The sequence below is a fragment of the Mus caroli genome, chromosome 17 (genome assembly GCF_900094665.2).
Source record: "Mus caroli chromosome 17, CAROLI_EIJ_v1.1, whole genome shotgun sequence".
Lineage (NCBI taxonomy): Eukaryota > Metazoa > Chordata > Mammalia > Rodentia > Muridae > Mus > Mus caroli.
Window position 1 is genome coordinate 60,170,354 of NC_034586.1, and position 15,472 is coordinate 60,185,825.

The 15,472-nt window shown below is 37.4% G+C and overlaps 1 protein-coding gene across 7 annotated transcripts in view; it reads left to right on the top strand.

The window, feature by feature from the left end:
• Nucleotides 1-15,472, top strand: part of Fer (FER tyrosine kinase) — a 276,129-nt gene that overhangs the window by 70,738 nt on the left and 189,919 nt on the right. For 6 of the 7 annotated variants that reach the window (XR_003835255.1, XM_029470881.1, XM_021186574.2 and 3 more), the window contains one exon: nt 2,270-2,459. Coding sequence is in view for 5 of the 7 variants with exons in the window: in XM_029470881.1 (XP_029326741.1) it covers nt 2,270-2,459 (190 nt within the window). In the remaining 2 variants the exon portion in view is untranslated. Of the gene's footprint in view, nt 1-2,269; nt 2,460-2,561; nt 2,725-15,472 lie in introns of all 7 variants that reach the window. The other variant, XM_021186575.2, reaches the window with a different exon arrangement.

Genomic DNA, 15,472 nt, shown 5'->3' on the forward strand with positions numbered 1-15,472 from the left:
GTGAGATTTCATTGGTGAAAGCTAATTTTTCCTTTGTAAACATTTACCAGTCACAGATAGCTTAGTTATTTAGTGAGCCCTTGTTCACTTCCCCCTCTCTTGGGGGAATCTACCTGACTGTCTTGAATCTGTCCAGGCTCTGTGCCTGCTTTCACAGGCTATGTGAATTTGTTCCTAAAAATACAGTTAATGTTTTTTGTTTCTATTTGGTTAACAGTTACTTTTTGCAACTATTATCCTTTATATATCATTTCATATTTCATTATTGCAAAGCTTATTTTCCTTCCTCTTGCCCTGTACATTTAACCTTTTTAAGCTATTTTCTTTGAGTTTTTCTGTTAGCCTTTATGTAAGACTATTGATAACAGTTCTTTTAGAGTATTATTTTTAAGTATATTAAATAATTTTGCCTGCATGTGACAAATCATTGAAAAATCTTCTGCATGTATGTGGAAATACATTATGACATGTCAGCTGACATGCTTCGAATCATCTCTGGTGGTATTGTTAGAGCCCTTGTGATGATGTGGTATTTTGCTTTTGGTGTGTGTTAGGAAAGACCCCCCACAGAGCTTAAAATGTATGAGTAGATAGAATCTTCTCCAGGGTCTCCTCAATTTTTTCTCACAAAAATGAATGTCTTAAAATTAACATTCTCTGAATGGATTTTCTGAGAAATGGAATTGCCAATTTATTCCAAAAAAGCAATTACCAACTAATACACAAGCCAGCATGAATTTACCAAGAAATCTGTACAGATTTTAAAAATAGGTCACAGATTACTGAATGATGATGATATACATAGTAGTTATCATTTATTAAATTCTGATGTTTAGAACACTCTGTCTTCTGGACATTTCTAGGTCTTCTACAAATGCTCTTAATTGTAAGTTCTACACCCCTTCCCTGCCTCAGGCTTTACATCACTCACGGAAATTCCTGAACTACGATCGAGGAGATCAGCATTCTTTACTGTGGTTACTGAGATTGTGTCCTGCTCAGTTACATCAGCACTGAGTTCTCAAAATCTCCCCTGTCAGTAGACATACAACACAATAGCTTCCTTTGGTCAGTCTTCTCTGTGTTTATTCAGGCTATGTGTTGATGCTGTTCAGTAAGTTATGTCACTGTCTAATGAGTCACCTCACTATCTATGCTGGAGGGTTCCTTCATTTTCAGTCTCTTGTTTCTTTTTTTTTTTTTTTTAAGATTTATTTATTTATTATATGTAAGTACACTGTAGCTGTCCTCGGACACTCCAGAAGAGGGCGCCAGATCTCGTTATGGATGGTTGTGAGCCACCATGTGGTTGCTGGGATTTGAACTTTTGACCTTTGGAAGAGCAGTCAGGTGCTCTTACCCACTGAGCCATCTCACCAGCCCCGTCTCTTGTTTCTTATCTACTAATAACTCACCACAGTGCATGGTGCACTTAACTTTTAAAATATTAGTACCATATACGTATGGTAGAGCCATTCCCTCCAACACTTAGTTTTCTCTCTGCTGGCCTTGCTATGGGAAAAGTAGTTTGAAATTCCCATTGTGGGGAGCCTCAAGGGCCAACTCTCTGAAGGGGGGGCTGGGAAAAATCTGCTGTCTCCATGTTGGTTGTAATAGAATGATTTCTAGACTTAATCTCAAGTCGTTATGGTTAGATCTGAATCCTGTGTTAGCTATTCCTGTTCAAAACAGATCTCATAATTACCCGTAGTAGTGTATGTATATTAAGGCCATCATCTAATTTTATTAATTTTACCCCAGGAACATATCAATACCTTAAGTATGGAATTCTTGAGATTTGGAATTGATATATTATTTTGCCTTTTTTTTTTTTTTTCAGTCAGTTCAGGGCCTGTTCCTAACCCTAACGTCTGCTGTGGTAGGTAGTTTATGTATAAAAGAAAGTGAGTGCTATAGGCCACAATTTATTTGAAACTGTCTTGAGTGACTGATTTCTGTTTTATTAATTTAAATATCCAGTATCCATTGTTATTAAAATCTGTTTTCATTGTGATTCTGAAGGAGTGCTGTAGAGGAAAATGAAAACTTAGAAAAGCGTAATCTGCATAGACACACGAACACATGATCCACAAATACAAGAACATACACAGATACATACACAGATGCACACACAGAGGCACACATACACAGGCACACACACGGACACAGACACACAGATACACACAGATATACACATACACACTTTTTCATTAATGGTTTTACTTCTCATTGAGTTGAAATAATGTATATTTATTTTATTCTATTGTAGCATTGTGCTTCTTCTGGGCCAAAAACAGGCACTTGAAGAGTTGAAACAGTCAGTCCAGCAATTGCGATGCACTGAGGCAAAGTGTGCAGCACAGAAAGCATTGCTGGAGCAAAAAGTACAGGAAAATGATGGGAAAGAGCCACCTCCTGTGGTGAATTACGAAGAAGATGCGCGGTCAGTCACATCCATGGTAAGCTGTGGAGCCCTCAGGCGCAGAGGTGTCTGGGTAACAAGTGAGCGTGAAACTAACCCTGGCTTGCTGTAACAGATTATCACTCTTGTTAACACGCAGGTCCTATTAAACTTATTTGTAAATGCAGAATAGACTTACCAGTCAGTCACCTCAGGTCACCTGGAGAGCACTCGTACAGTCAGAGGACAGAAAGCTCTTCTCTTGTCTTCAAAACTGAAAGAACAGACTGAAGTTGTTTTTATTCCTGGGAGACAGCAGGAAGGTAGGGTATCATTTAAAGATAGAAATAAGAATAAGGGGGAAGCTATTCATTGGCTGTTTCTTAAGAACCATGACATTTGTTTGCCTAAGATTTATGGTGTTTATTTTTTTACAGTATAAAAATAGATTTAGCTTAAATTTTTTGATCCTTAATTTGTTCAGATTTATAAACATAAAATTCAATTTAATTTTAGTTTTATTAGCTGCCTAATGCTTAGTATATATCAGTATATCTATCTGCCATTTATCTATCTGTCTATCTGTCTGTCTGTCTGTCTATCTATCCATCTATCCATCCGTCTACTTCATATATCTATCATTTGTGTTGGTTATTATTCTAAGGAGCAATCTTGCTCACTGGGACATTGGGTAGAGTTTGTAGATTTTTGTAATGCAATGACCAGTAGATACTATCTAGAGCTTATTAAACATCTGTTGTACATAGAGCAGCCCCTTTATATTACCAGTAAAATCTATTCAGGCCAAAATTTCAGGAATACAATGCTTAAAAAATCCTGTGGTATACTTTTTTGTTTTCTTTGGACAGTTCAATATACTCCATTTATGGAGGTATTATAATTAAAGAATTTATAGTTAACATTTTAATAATCTTTCCATTTATGTGGTCTTAAATAATTAATATGTAGCATATATAATACATAATAAATATAATTTATAAATAATAATATATAAACAATGTAATAAATATGTATCAAAATGAAAATAGAGTGTTAACTAAATTCAAATATTCTCATAGGCCATGTTTAGAGCTGTAATAACACAGAAATGAATATGAAATACTTGAATATCATAATCATTGCTGCTTTTGTTATAAACTGAATTTTGCTATGTACACATCACTTTGCCAATTGTAGTGTGCTTTCCAGCATCATCCTGACTGTCAGGACCTGAGCACATATACCAAAGGCCTATGGGCTTCTTTCTTCTCCCTCCCTCCCCCTTCCTTTCCTTCTCTCTCTCTCTCTCTCTCTCTCTCTCTCTCTCTCTCTCTCTCTCTTTCTTTATGTCTATTGGACATACATATTCTTTCAGGGCAGCTCACGTTTGTTTTTGCACGCGACATTTAAGAACATTATCTTCCTTTGGTTATGGTTTGTCATAGTTCTTTGCCTGTATGTGAGTATGGCATTTCTACTTCATTACTTCATGGTTTGACAACTTTTAATACTCTATAATTAATTTTAAGTAATTAATGTACATATAACTTATGCTGGTACTATCTTGATAGAATAAAAAGTAGTTACCCAAGTTGCCAGATAATAACTATTCCCAATAATTATATATTAAAAATCTGACTTTGAAGAATTTGTGATGCTTTAGAATTTAATTCTTAAGTTGTCAGAGATTTATCAATGAACAGTGTTTCATAGAAAATATATAATAAAGTTTAAGAAAGCAAACTGCTCTTTTGACACTCTCACCCTATTCATTTACACCATTTATATGATGGTTTATAAGCGAGGATGTTACCTTGTTAATTTGAAGTAGTGCTGTTTTATTGTCTTCACTTTATTTTCAGTAATTGAAATAGTAATTAGAAGTTATCTCTTATTTGCTCATTGAAACAATGCCTTTAGTAAATCTTTAATTAAAAATTAAAATTTTGCCGTGTGTGGTTGGTGGTATACATCTCTAGGTGTAGCATTTGTGTGGCTTGTTCTGGATGATGGCAAGTTGGAGACATCATGGGAAACTCCATCTCAAATCACACCGAACCAAAATGAAAAACTTCACTTTCATTGAAAAAATTGTGTCAGGTTTTCAAAAAGAATGCTGTATATTATTTGTAGTTAAAAATGATAAAATAATATTTTATAAATTGTATAGGCCATTTCACAAATTGATGGCAATTAAATGTTTTACAGTAAATTAGAAAGAAGAAATACAGATGTATAGACACTGAAGGAATACAGTGAGAACATCTAACAGTTCTCACTGTTAATTCTCTCCAACCTGTATTGGTAAAAATTTTGCATTCTTTAACTTTTTCAGTTAACATCTATAATAATCTGTTTGCAGTCAGTTGAAACTAATAAAAATTATAATGCTTAAATGTACTTTTCCAAATGACTACTTAAACACTGTTTTACGAATAGCATTATAAAATAAGTTAGCCTTTATGTGAGGGAGAGGGCCTAAGAGTAATGAGGGAGAGCAGTATCGTGCTTTCACTCATGTGCTAGGTCCAGATTTAAATGTAACAATCATCTGTTTGTCTATCATCTGCCTGTCTGCCTGTCTATCCTCTATCTGTATCTATCTAGCTACATATATCTATATGTTTTATCTACTAGATAGCTGTGTATCTTATCTATATCTGTGTATTCCCTCTTCACTCCTTTCTTCTCTCCCTCCTTCTTTTCTGTATAGTAGGAGACATTAGAGCAGAAGGATTCTATTTGGGCTAGGAAAGAGCCAGTGGGAAGGGCCAGAGGGCAGAAGGAGACAGCGAGCTCTTGATGAACTGAGGATTTATGTTGTATTGTACATCAGTTCTAGCTCTGGAGATCAGAAGAGTGTATCCTCTGAGTCGCTTTAGGAGTGTAAACTCTGTGTAGTCTCCCCTTGTATAGTTATACAAACATCAGTATTTGCTTATAACCAAGTAACCAAGCTTAGGTTTTACTATTTATTAAGAACTCTTCTTTAGTTATTTATTAACTACTAGTATTAACAAAGTAAGTTTCATTTTAGTATCTGTTGAACTGTGGAATTAAACTTTAACACCAGAGTTGCCTGTTTGCTTTATTTTATGACAGTTTTGAACCAAATATAGTGATTTTTGATGAAAGGATTCACTTTTGTGCCATATCCATATGTCTAGAACTGATGGCAGCTACAAAATAAATCTCTTCTTCTCAAACATGTATAGCTCTCTTATAAGAAAATAGATTTCAATTCGATATTTCTGAAAGTGGTATTTCATTTTATCCCCTTTGGTAGACAGAAACAACAGATATTTATCCTCTCTGCATATACTGAGTAACTGTTCTTAGTTGAGCAGCAGTAGTAATAAAATCTTGTTAGCTACATTTTCACCCAGTGAAATATCTAACTTTCTAAAGATTGCCTGTCGTATGACTCAGTTGTGTCCTGTGTTACAGTATCTGATATTTGAGTCTTATGCTAAGAACACTGTCTTGAATTAATGAAAGAATTCATAGTGTTGTTGAGAGTTTTGTCTTTATCATTGTGAGCTATGTTTGCTTTCTTGCAATCACCAACATAAGTTTAATTTTGAGCCTTGTGCACCAAATATTGTTAAAATGAGAAAAATACCAAACCAAGAATCAGAAGGCCTACATAGCTTTTTTGTCTCTGCCCAATAATCATAGTGAGGCTCCTTAAACTTTATAAGCTTCCATTCTATAGAGGGAGTATGTCTATGGCATATTGTTCATACTGAAAAAAGATAGTAAGTATAAATTTATTCTACATATTGAAAGCACTGTGAAACAAATAGTTCTACTTTATTTTTTAGATAGCTTAGTACATATATAAGTTATTTAGTCACTGTAAGAATGAATAGATTTATGAAGGATTATACTATATATTTCTAATTGATAAAGCAAAGCCTCATGTAATACCTTTGAAAAACACTACATGCATATGGACATGTACATGGGTCTTAGTGTTCCTTGCTTAGTCCTCAGTTCTCTTCTTCAGAAATAATTTTCCAGAAGTATTAATTGCAAAATAGAAGCATGCGTGTGAGTTATATGTCTTCTGCTCTTTTTTACGTAAATGGAAGAGCATACAATACCTTGCTTCTCCTTTATGAAATGAACCTTAAGTTTCATTTTTTTTAAAGATTTATTTATTTATTATATGTAAGTACAGTGTAGCTGTCCTCAGACACTCCAGAAGAGGGAGTCAGATCTCATTACGGATGGTTGTGAGCCACCATGTGGTTGCTGGGATTTGAACTCCTGACCTTCGGAAGAGCAGTCGGGTGCTCTTACCCACTGAGCCATCTCACCAGCCCAAGTTTCATTTTATAATAGGACATATACTGTGACTCTTTTTCTACTTACTCATTTAAAAGGTAGGTATTTATATCAGGCCAGGTGTTATGATGGTTACCTTTGGTTTTCAGCTTGACATAATCTAGAGAATTCTGGAAAGAGAATTTCAGTGAATGCTGAGACAATGTCTTCATTGGGTTGGCTGATGAGCATGCCTGTGGGGAATTGTCTTAGACATTTGTTATGGGAAGATCCTGCCCATTGTGGGTGGCATCATTCCCTTGCAAGCTGTTCCTGAACTATGTGAGAGTGAACGTATTTAGCCAAGCAAACGAGTGAGCATATGTGCATTCATGTCTTTCTACTCACTGTGGTATGATGTGGCCAGCTCTCTCCAGCTCTGCTGCTGTGACTTTCCTCAGTAATGGACTAAAATCTGGGATTGAGAGGAATTCCTTTCCCCAAAGTTAGTTTTTATCAAGGTATTTTATCATAGTAACAAAAAGAAACTAAAAGAACCATCCAAAACTAAAACAGAAACTAAAACAGCGATTTTAGAGCTTTACAGTACATCCATGAGCAAAATACACATAATTTTTATTGTATTTGTATTTGTAACTTTTCTGTCTTGAGATAATGCCCATAGAAAAGCAATAGATGGGAAAGACATGGCTGGAGCTGTAAACTGATCACATTGTTTACTGTCGTTGGCCCCCAGTGACTTTTACTTTCTCCAGCAAGGATCCGTCTCCTAAAGGGTTCATAACGTTCCAAACAGTGCTACCACTCGGAGGTCGAGTGTTTACATCTGTGCGCTGTGGAGAGCATCTCTCATTCGAATCATCACAGTTCTGTCAGGGTCTTTTTCTGTCACTGGTAGAGACAGCACGTAAGCAATTCAACATGGCATACGTCTGGTAGTAAGTTCTTTGGGGAAAATATAGCAATTAGTGGTAGAAGAGGGGTGTGAGTGATGTGTTTGTGTGGAGAGAAGTAAAGGAAGGTGTCCCTGATGAAGCAGGATCTGCCCAGAGATCTGGGAGAGCTGAGTGGAAAGGAGACTGGGTAAGGGGACAGTGATGAAGGCATTTTCAAGGTAGAGCTTAAGTTGTTTACAAGTTGCTTTGGGTCACCTGACTTAGTCTTTCTAAATAACCAGTTACGCAAACATTGGTATTGGTAGTTCATTGTCTCATTTCTTTCTTTGTTGGTTTCTTCTTAAGCATGACTAGGCATAAGTCAGGTGTGATAAACACTCGTGAGGCTAGCATCTAGGACACCGAATCAGCAGAACCATGAGCTAAAGGCAGGTAGGCCTGGGTTTCATAGCAAGAACTTTGTTAGATTTTAAAATTGAAATTTTAGGAGGAAGGAGTCTGTAGCAATAGGCACTAATTATGTATGCAGTATCAATTACAAGTACTAAACGTAATTGATGGGATAACTCACAGGAGTCAACACTTTTGTTTTATAATTCAATAAAATCTATCCTATAGCAACAATTTGTGATTTATCTATTTAAGAAAATCCAGTCTCCTGTTTGGTTCAAGTTGTAGGCCAAGAGATAAATTGCAGTTTTAAGAAAATCTATCTATATGGGATTGCTCAGCTGATACTAAATTAATGTTGTATTCCAAAGATTTATTGGAAAATATTTAATATGATAAAATGAAATGGAAAATATAGATAATACTGCAGGGCTTTGTCTTCCCTAGCTTTGGTTAGTAACTTGATAGAACCTGGATACTCTTAAGAGGAAAGCCTGGACTGAGGCTCTGCCTGGATTACATGGGCCTGTGGGCATGTCTGTGGGGTTGTCTTGGTTATTGAGAGAGGCTGGTGAACCCAACTGTTAGGCAGGTAGGCTTGCACTAGAAACAGAGTCTGGTTGGATGTGAGCCTGAGCAAGTGCTCCAGGGAGCGAGTCAGCAGCACCACTTCTTCCTTCCCTCACCGATTCTGGTAGGTTTTATCCTGGAGGGATCGGTCAGATACCTGTTTTTCTCCTCTAAGCTGATTTTGATCATGTGTTATTTTTGCAGTAGCAGAAAGGAAAGTAGAAAATAAAAAGAAATTTGAGATGTTATGATCTATTGTGGCATTCATGGGGTTAAGGAATGCTACAAATCAATGTAGACTTTCTTCATCTCTATATTTTTGTATATAGTTACTTAAATTTGTCAAAAATTATATCATTGGTTTTCAGATATAGCCTATGTTAGCAGTGTTAAACTATTACTGATCTATTAATTTTGGTGTTGTAAATTGTTAGCAAGGTTCAACTATTACAGATCTATGTATTTTAATCTTATAAACCTTTTATTGGTCATAAAACATTCAGTATCTTTGTCATTGATCAAGCCCCCCAGTACAGGTGAGGAGAACATTGGTGACTTGTATCTTGCTCACTTATGCTTAGATGACTTAAGCTGAATTCAGATCATCATGAAAACACTGAGATACGTTTTTTTGTTTTGGCTTGTGTATAATAGAATTATATAGATTTTATTTAGCTGTAATCACTTTCCTTATTATTTTATCTTGTTTTCAAGGATTTGATTCTTGTATGATATCTAATAAGATTGAGTAAACCTGGGCTCTTTTGTGGCTTTGATCATGCTTTCCTGTATGATGCAGTGGATAGGATATTTACTGTTGTCTTTCACTTGGATACTTGTGTTAGTATGAGAAAAACTTACTTCATCAGAAAAATTCTTGGGCACACGCCATGAGCGTTTTCTGTATTTTAAAGAAATGTAAGATTATACAGGTATAGTGTATTATACAGATAGGTAGATTCAGATTTTTCACCAGTGTATGTACCAACAGAAATTAATGCCTACACACTTGCTAGCATTTGATGACAGCATACAATTTAGAGGTCTCATTTTAATTTAGTGGTTGCTCATTACAATTTAGAAAGTTGCACTATGGAATTAAACTATAATTGTTTCTATTTTGGAAGTCATACTATGCTTTTATGATGATGGGATAATTAGTGCAAGTACTTAAGGATCTGGTAGATGGAGAATAAAACCAGCCTGGTCTGCCCACATTAAGTTCTGCCTTTTTCCTTTTTATAGGAATATGAAAACCTAATTTAATTGTGCCATTTCTTATGGGATTCTTGGCTGATCTGTGGGAATATTGCTTTTTTCCCATTTCCCTGAGCCAGAAACATCAGTGACAGTGTGCCAAGCATGCCGTGCAATTTGATTTGGGGTTAGCAAACATGGGAATGTTCCAGTGTTCATGAATCCATTAGCTGATTGGGTAGAGTTGTGAAAGTGGTGATGTTCAGAGTTTCAGTTTATCATTTCTAAGAAAGGCAGTTCAGTGCCATGGCTGCAGGTAGGAGAGAAACAGGGGGCATAGTGCAGCTGTGGTGACTCAGCCTTTGTCATCAGTGCTTAGTAGGACCTTTGGTAGCTCTGGCCTTATGAAGCTTCACATTGCAAGGCCTTTGTCTTGCTGTAACCACTGTTAATTAACAGTTACTTCTTGCCTTAGTCTACAGACTACTTGAGGTAGCTAAATACAGCAGAATATAAAATTACAACCAGGAAAAATAGAGATTGTAACCAGATATCAAGACCACACAAAAACTGTAGTGGACTGTGGTCTCTACATGTGTGGTTACTATGGTAGACTATATTCTGCATGTATGGTTATTGTGATAGATTGTGCCCTGCATGTGTGGTTACTATGGAAGACTATGACCTGCTTATGTGGTTGCTATGATAGACTGTGCCCTGCATGTGTGGTTACTATGGTAACTGTGCCCTGAGTGTGTGGTTACTATGGTAGACTGTGCCCTGAGTATGTGGTTATTATGGTAGACTGTGGCCTGCTTGTGTGGTTACTATGGTAGACTGTAACCTGCTTGTGTGGTTACTATGGTAGACTGTGGCCTGCTTGTGTGGTTACTATGGTAGACTGTAACCTGCTTGTGTGGTTACTATGTTAGACTGTGCCTTGAGTATGTGGTTACTATCGTAGACTGTGCCCTGAGTGTGTGGTTACTATGTTAGACTGTGCCCTGAGTATGTGGTTACTATGGTAGACTGTGCCCTTAGTGTGTGGTTACTATGGTAGACTGTGGCCTGAGTGTGTGGTTATGATCTTGCACCATGTGGGCCATTACTTTGTAGGTATCTCAAAGGTAAAAATACAATGGAAGCTGAAGTCACACAGCCTTAAGTGAAAGAAGGTATGTTCACATTGCAGGAGAGGAAGGTTTCATTGCATTTAGCCTTAATTAAATGTGTAGCTGTCCCACTGACACTTGTGGGACAGCTGTCACACACATGCTGTGTGACCCTTGGTAATACCACAGCAGCTAATGTAGGAATGTGATTCATAAAACCTTCTAACACAAAATCTAGAATCCCTTAGCAGAAGAGGAGAACATGACACCAGAATCAGCTCTTTGGGATGAAGAATGCGCCAGTCAGCTTCCTTCATTTTACAATGTAGTCTACACTTAGAGCAGGAGACAACATGGGTGTGTTTGAGTTTTCCTTTAGGCCAGGTACAAGGGTGCTGGCCCACATTTCCAGCTACTCCTCAGATGGTAATGATGGCTTCGGGAACTCAGGACCAGGTCACAGCTCCACACAATTCTGTCTCAGACCAAAGCTAGACAGAAACTGCCCCAGCCCCAAATTTTGTTTTAATACCACTTCTCTTAGCTGCAAGCTGAATGTGTGATGGATAGTTACTGGTCAATTTCTTAGGGTTCCCTCCACCCCAAACATCTTTGTTATCTTTAAAATTTTTGGGGGGGTAGTATTTTAATATTAAAAATAATTTATGTTTGTAGAAAATTTGTTCTATAAAACTATTCTAATTTTTTCATTGTTCAGATTAAAATATGTTGTTACTGATGGTGGCTGAATGGAAAATTTCAGTCTGATTTTTCACCGTTGGCCTTCACTTTATGATGTATTTTATGTAATGTGTCATTTCTATTTAGTTCTAATTTCACTTTATGAATTTCTTTGTTGCATGTGTAGGAAATCAGTCTTAATGTATCTTTTAAGATTTTAAACATAAGTGAATTTCAGATCATTTTGCTATTTTATGTTTCATTTTGGGGGGAAGATTTTTCTAAGCAAATTTTTATATATCAATCACAGTTCAAATATTTAAATTTCTAAAGAGATTATTTGATAAATAATTTTCTTCATTAGTACTTGGAGATATCCAGAGCCTCCTATTAGATTGCATTGATTTTCTTTTTTTTTTTTTTTTTGCATTGATTTTCAATTGAACAAAGTTGCTAAGGAAAAGGCTCATGCTTTCAGTTACTCTTTACCATGTGGTGGCCACTTTGCTACCCAGCAGCATTTTTAATACAAATGTCTTACTGAGATGTTACATTTCAGCAAAAAAGCCTTTAAATTTGAGGAGATTGTGGAAATTCATCAGTTTTCTAGTGTAAAGTTATATTTTATCCTGGCTTGGTTGAACTCGCAGAGTCTGACAATGCATCTAAACGTATGACCACAGGGTGAGCTATGAAACCTCTCTGAAGTAAGTAAGATTCCTTGTTAATTAGAAGCGGCAAGTTCTGGAAGCATTACACAATTGTTTTGACAGTTTAATAAAGTTATATATAAAAATGTTTATTTCAATCCTTGCATATGCATAAGTTCACTAGTCTGTGTAAGTAAAAGAAAATGTTATCGTAGCATCTCCTAATTTTTAGAAACCTTTCTTTAATGTTGAAGCCTACATTCTCCACTAACATACTTCAGTCCTTTTACTGGTGTAATAAATAAAGCTATGAAATCACCAGCAGGTGGAGCTCAGTGTCAGAACATCTGGAATTGAAGCATCTCCCCTTACTTTTAAAAAATATGAAAGGATGGACCATTTAGAGACTGCTGTATCCAGGGATCCGTCCCATAATCAGCTTCTAAACGCTGACACCATTGCATACACTAGCAAGATTTTGCTGAAAGGACCCAAATATAGCTGTCTCTTGTGAGATGATGCCGGGGCCTAGCAAACACAGGAGTGGATGTTCACAGTCAGCTATTGGATGTATCACAGGGCTCCCAATGGAGAAGCTAGAGAAAGTACCCAAGGAGCTAAAGGGATCTGCAACCCTATTGTTGGAACAACATAATGTACTAACCAGAACCCTGGAGCTCTTGTCTCTAGCTGCATATGTATCGAAAGATGGCCTAGTCGGCCATCAATGGAAAGAGAGGCCCATTGGACTTGCAAACTTTATATGCCCCAATATAGGGGAATGCCAGGGCCAAAAGAATGGGAATGGGTGGGTAGGGAAGTGGGGGGCGCTATGGGGGACTTTTGGGATAGTATTGGAAATGTAATTGAGGAAAATATGTAATAAAAAAAAAAAANAAAAAAAAAAAATAAAGCAAATGCATATTGGTTTTGAAATGTATGTGGAGGTGCTCTGTTTTTATTATGCCTACCAGAGGTCACTACCTTGCTATTTAGTTTTACAGTATGAAGATCTAATGCTTTATTCTTATTTTAAATTAGTTATTCCATGTATGCCATGTATGTATGGCAGTTCATTTCACGGCTAAAACACTTTTAATACACTTAATTTATGAGCGCTGGCCTAGAACTTGAACAATTCATTCCATAGTTGTCTTAAATTGTCTTAAATATGAGTTACCCATTCTGCCAGCCAGACAGGCTTTCATTCTATATAAATGTGATAACCTGCCACCTCAATCAACTATTCAAACCAAAATGGAAGACTCACTTAATATTCAGTGTTCTCTAAGTCTCATATGCAGTGCAGGCAAGTTTTTGATATGTTACCTGCACATTCCACTCCAACCTAACCTTTGGTCAGCATCTCCACTGGGATGACACGGGTAAAACCCACCGAAAGATGAGTCTCACCATGTGCTGCTTTGCCCTTCCTGCATTTCATTTTCTATATAGAGTGGCCTCAGTATGTGGCCTTCAGTGGCACCTTTCTAACTAGTATGAAGTTTACAATCCTGACTGTATCCATGATTATGGATGTAAGTGATCCATTGGAGAATGACTGACATCCAAGAAATCACTTATGGGGAAAAAAAAAAAAAACCTGATGCTTCTCTCCCTGTAGCCACCATCTGTTGATAGCTCCTCAGGTTGGACCAAGACTAATGATCCATACTTCATGCTGCAATGGTGATTGTCTTGAGTGTGCACAGGTCTGTCTAGGCAGCCACAGGGGAAGGAGTTCCTGAGAGCAGCGATCCTGTCCTGACCAGAAGATGTTGGTTCCCTCCCATCTTCCCTGAGGATTGACAGGATGGATATGACATAGAGGTTCCATTTAGGGCTGTGTGTTCCTAGACACTTATTCTCCAACTTATGGCTCCAGCTCTGTGTGTCTGCATGAACTGTTGTCCATTACCCATAGCAGTTTCTCTGAAGTCTGCAAGCTGTACTGATCTATGCATATAGGGATAGGAATAGAGAACAGTTTGATATTTACGCGATTTAACAAGATAACAGTGCTGGGCTCACCTATGGGATTCCCAGCAAGTCTTGGTCATCTTTACAGTATCTGACAGATGGTCCCCTATGGAGCAGACATTAAGTCCAGCAGAAAGAATCCAGATATTCCCCCTGCATTTGTGCCACAGTTGCACCCATGGGAATAGCATGCATGCCAGTGGTTATTGCAACTTCAGGATTCACAACTGGGTAAATTGGTTGGCAGCTTTTCTCCTTTAGCTACCCTGTGATATTGTGAAGGCTAGACAGCAGGGAATGGTATGGACTTGATGTCTTCATGTCCTGTGACCACTGTGTAATGTCTTCCTCAGTTATGTCTTATTATCATGTTCTCATGGGTGTTGAAGGACAATGGCAACAATTTATTCTGGGAAGGGGTCTCTAATTCATCCTGACCTCAGCAATCTAAGGGGAGAATTGGCACTCGGCACTGCCCCTTTTTATAAGTCAATGGCTTCCGGGAAGATACCTATCCCTTGTGAAGGGCAATTGCCATTAAACTTTTTTGTATGAAAAGTAATTCCACATGGATTTTCCAGACATCTTTAGTGGTAGTTATGTCCCGTTTTCTTCCCTACTTTCCCACCTGTCTCCTCCTAACCTGCTTCTCACCATCCTCCTTCACTCTTTATGTTACATCTGCTCGCTTCTTCCCCTTCTCTTAAGGTCTGCTTCCCTCCCTAACCACCCCTCTCTGGTTTCATAGATTCCATGGAGACTACAAATTAAACAAGCAAACAAATCTAAGAATTTCACACTAAGGTCTACATGTGAGTGAGAACATATAACATTTGGTGCTGTGAGTCTAGAATTACCTCACTCAAAATATTTTTTAGAGTTACATCCATTAATCTGCAAGTCTCAGTTCTATACAGTTGAATAAAATGCTGCAGTGTATAGTATAGGAATTTTCATTATCTGACAGCAGTTGCAGGCTATTTCCAGTGCCTGGCTGCTGTGCATAGAGTACTGATGAACAGGGATAAGCAAGTGTCCCTGCAGCTGGACAGAGTCCTCTGAGTGTATGCCCAACAGTGGTATGTATTTATAGGTAGCTCTAGGTTTTGGATGAGCCACCACACTGATTTTCATAGTAGCTGTACCAATTTGCCCACTCACCAACTGTAGACAAATCCTGTGCATCCTTATCAGTCTCCTCTCCTCTCCTCTCCTCTCCTCTTCTCTTCTCTTCTCTTCTCTTCTCTTCTCTTCTCTTCTCTTCTCTTCTCTTCTCTTCTCTTCTCTTCTCTCTCCTCCTCTCTT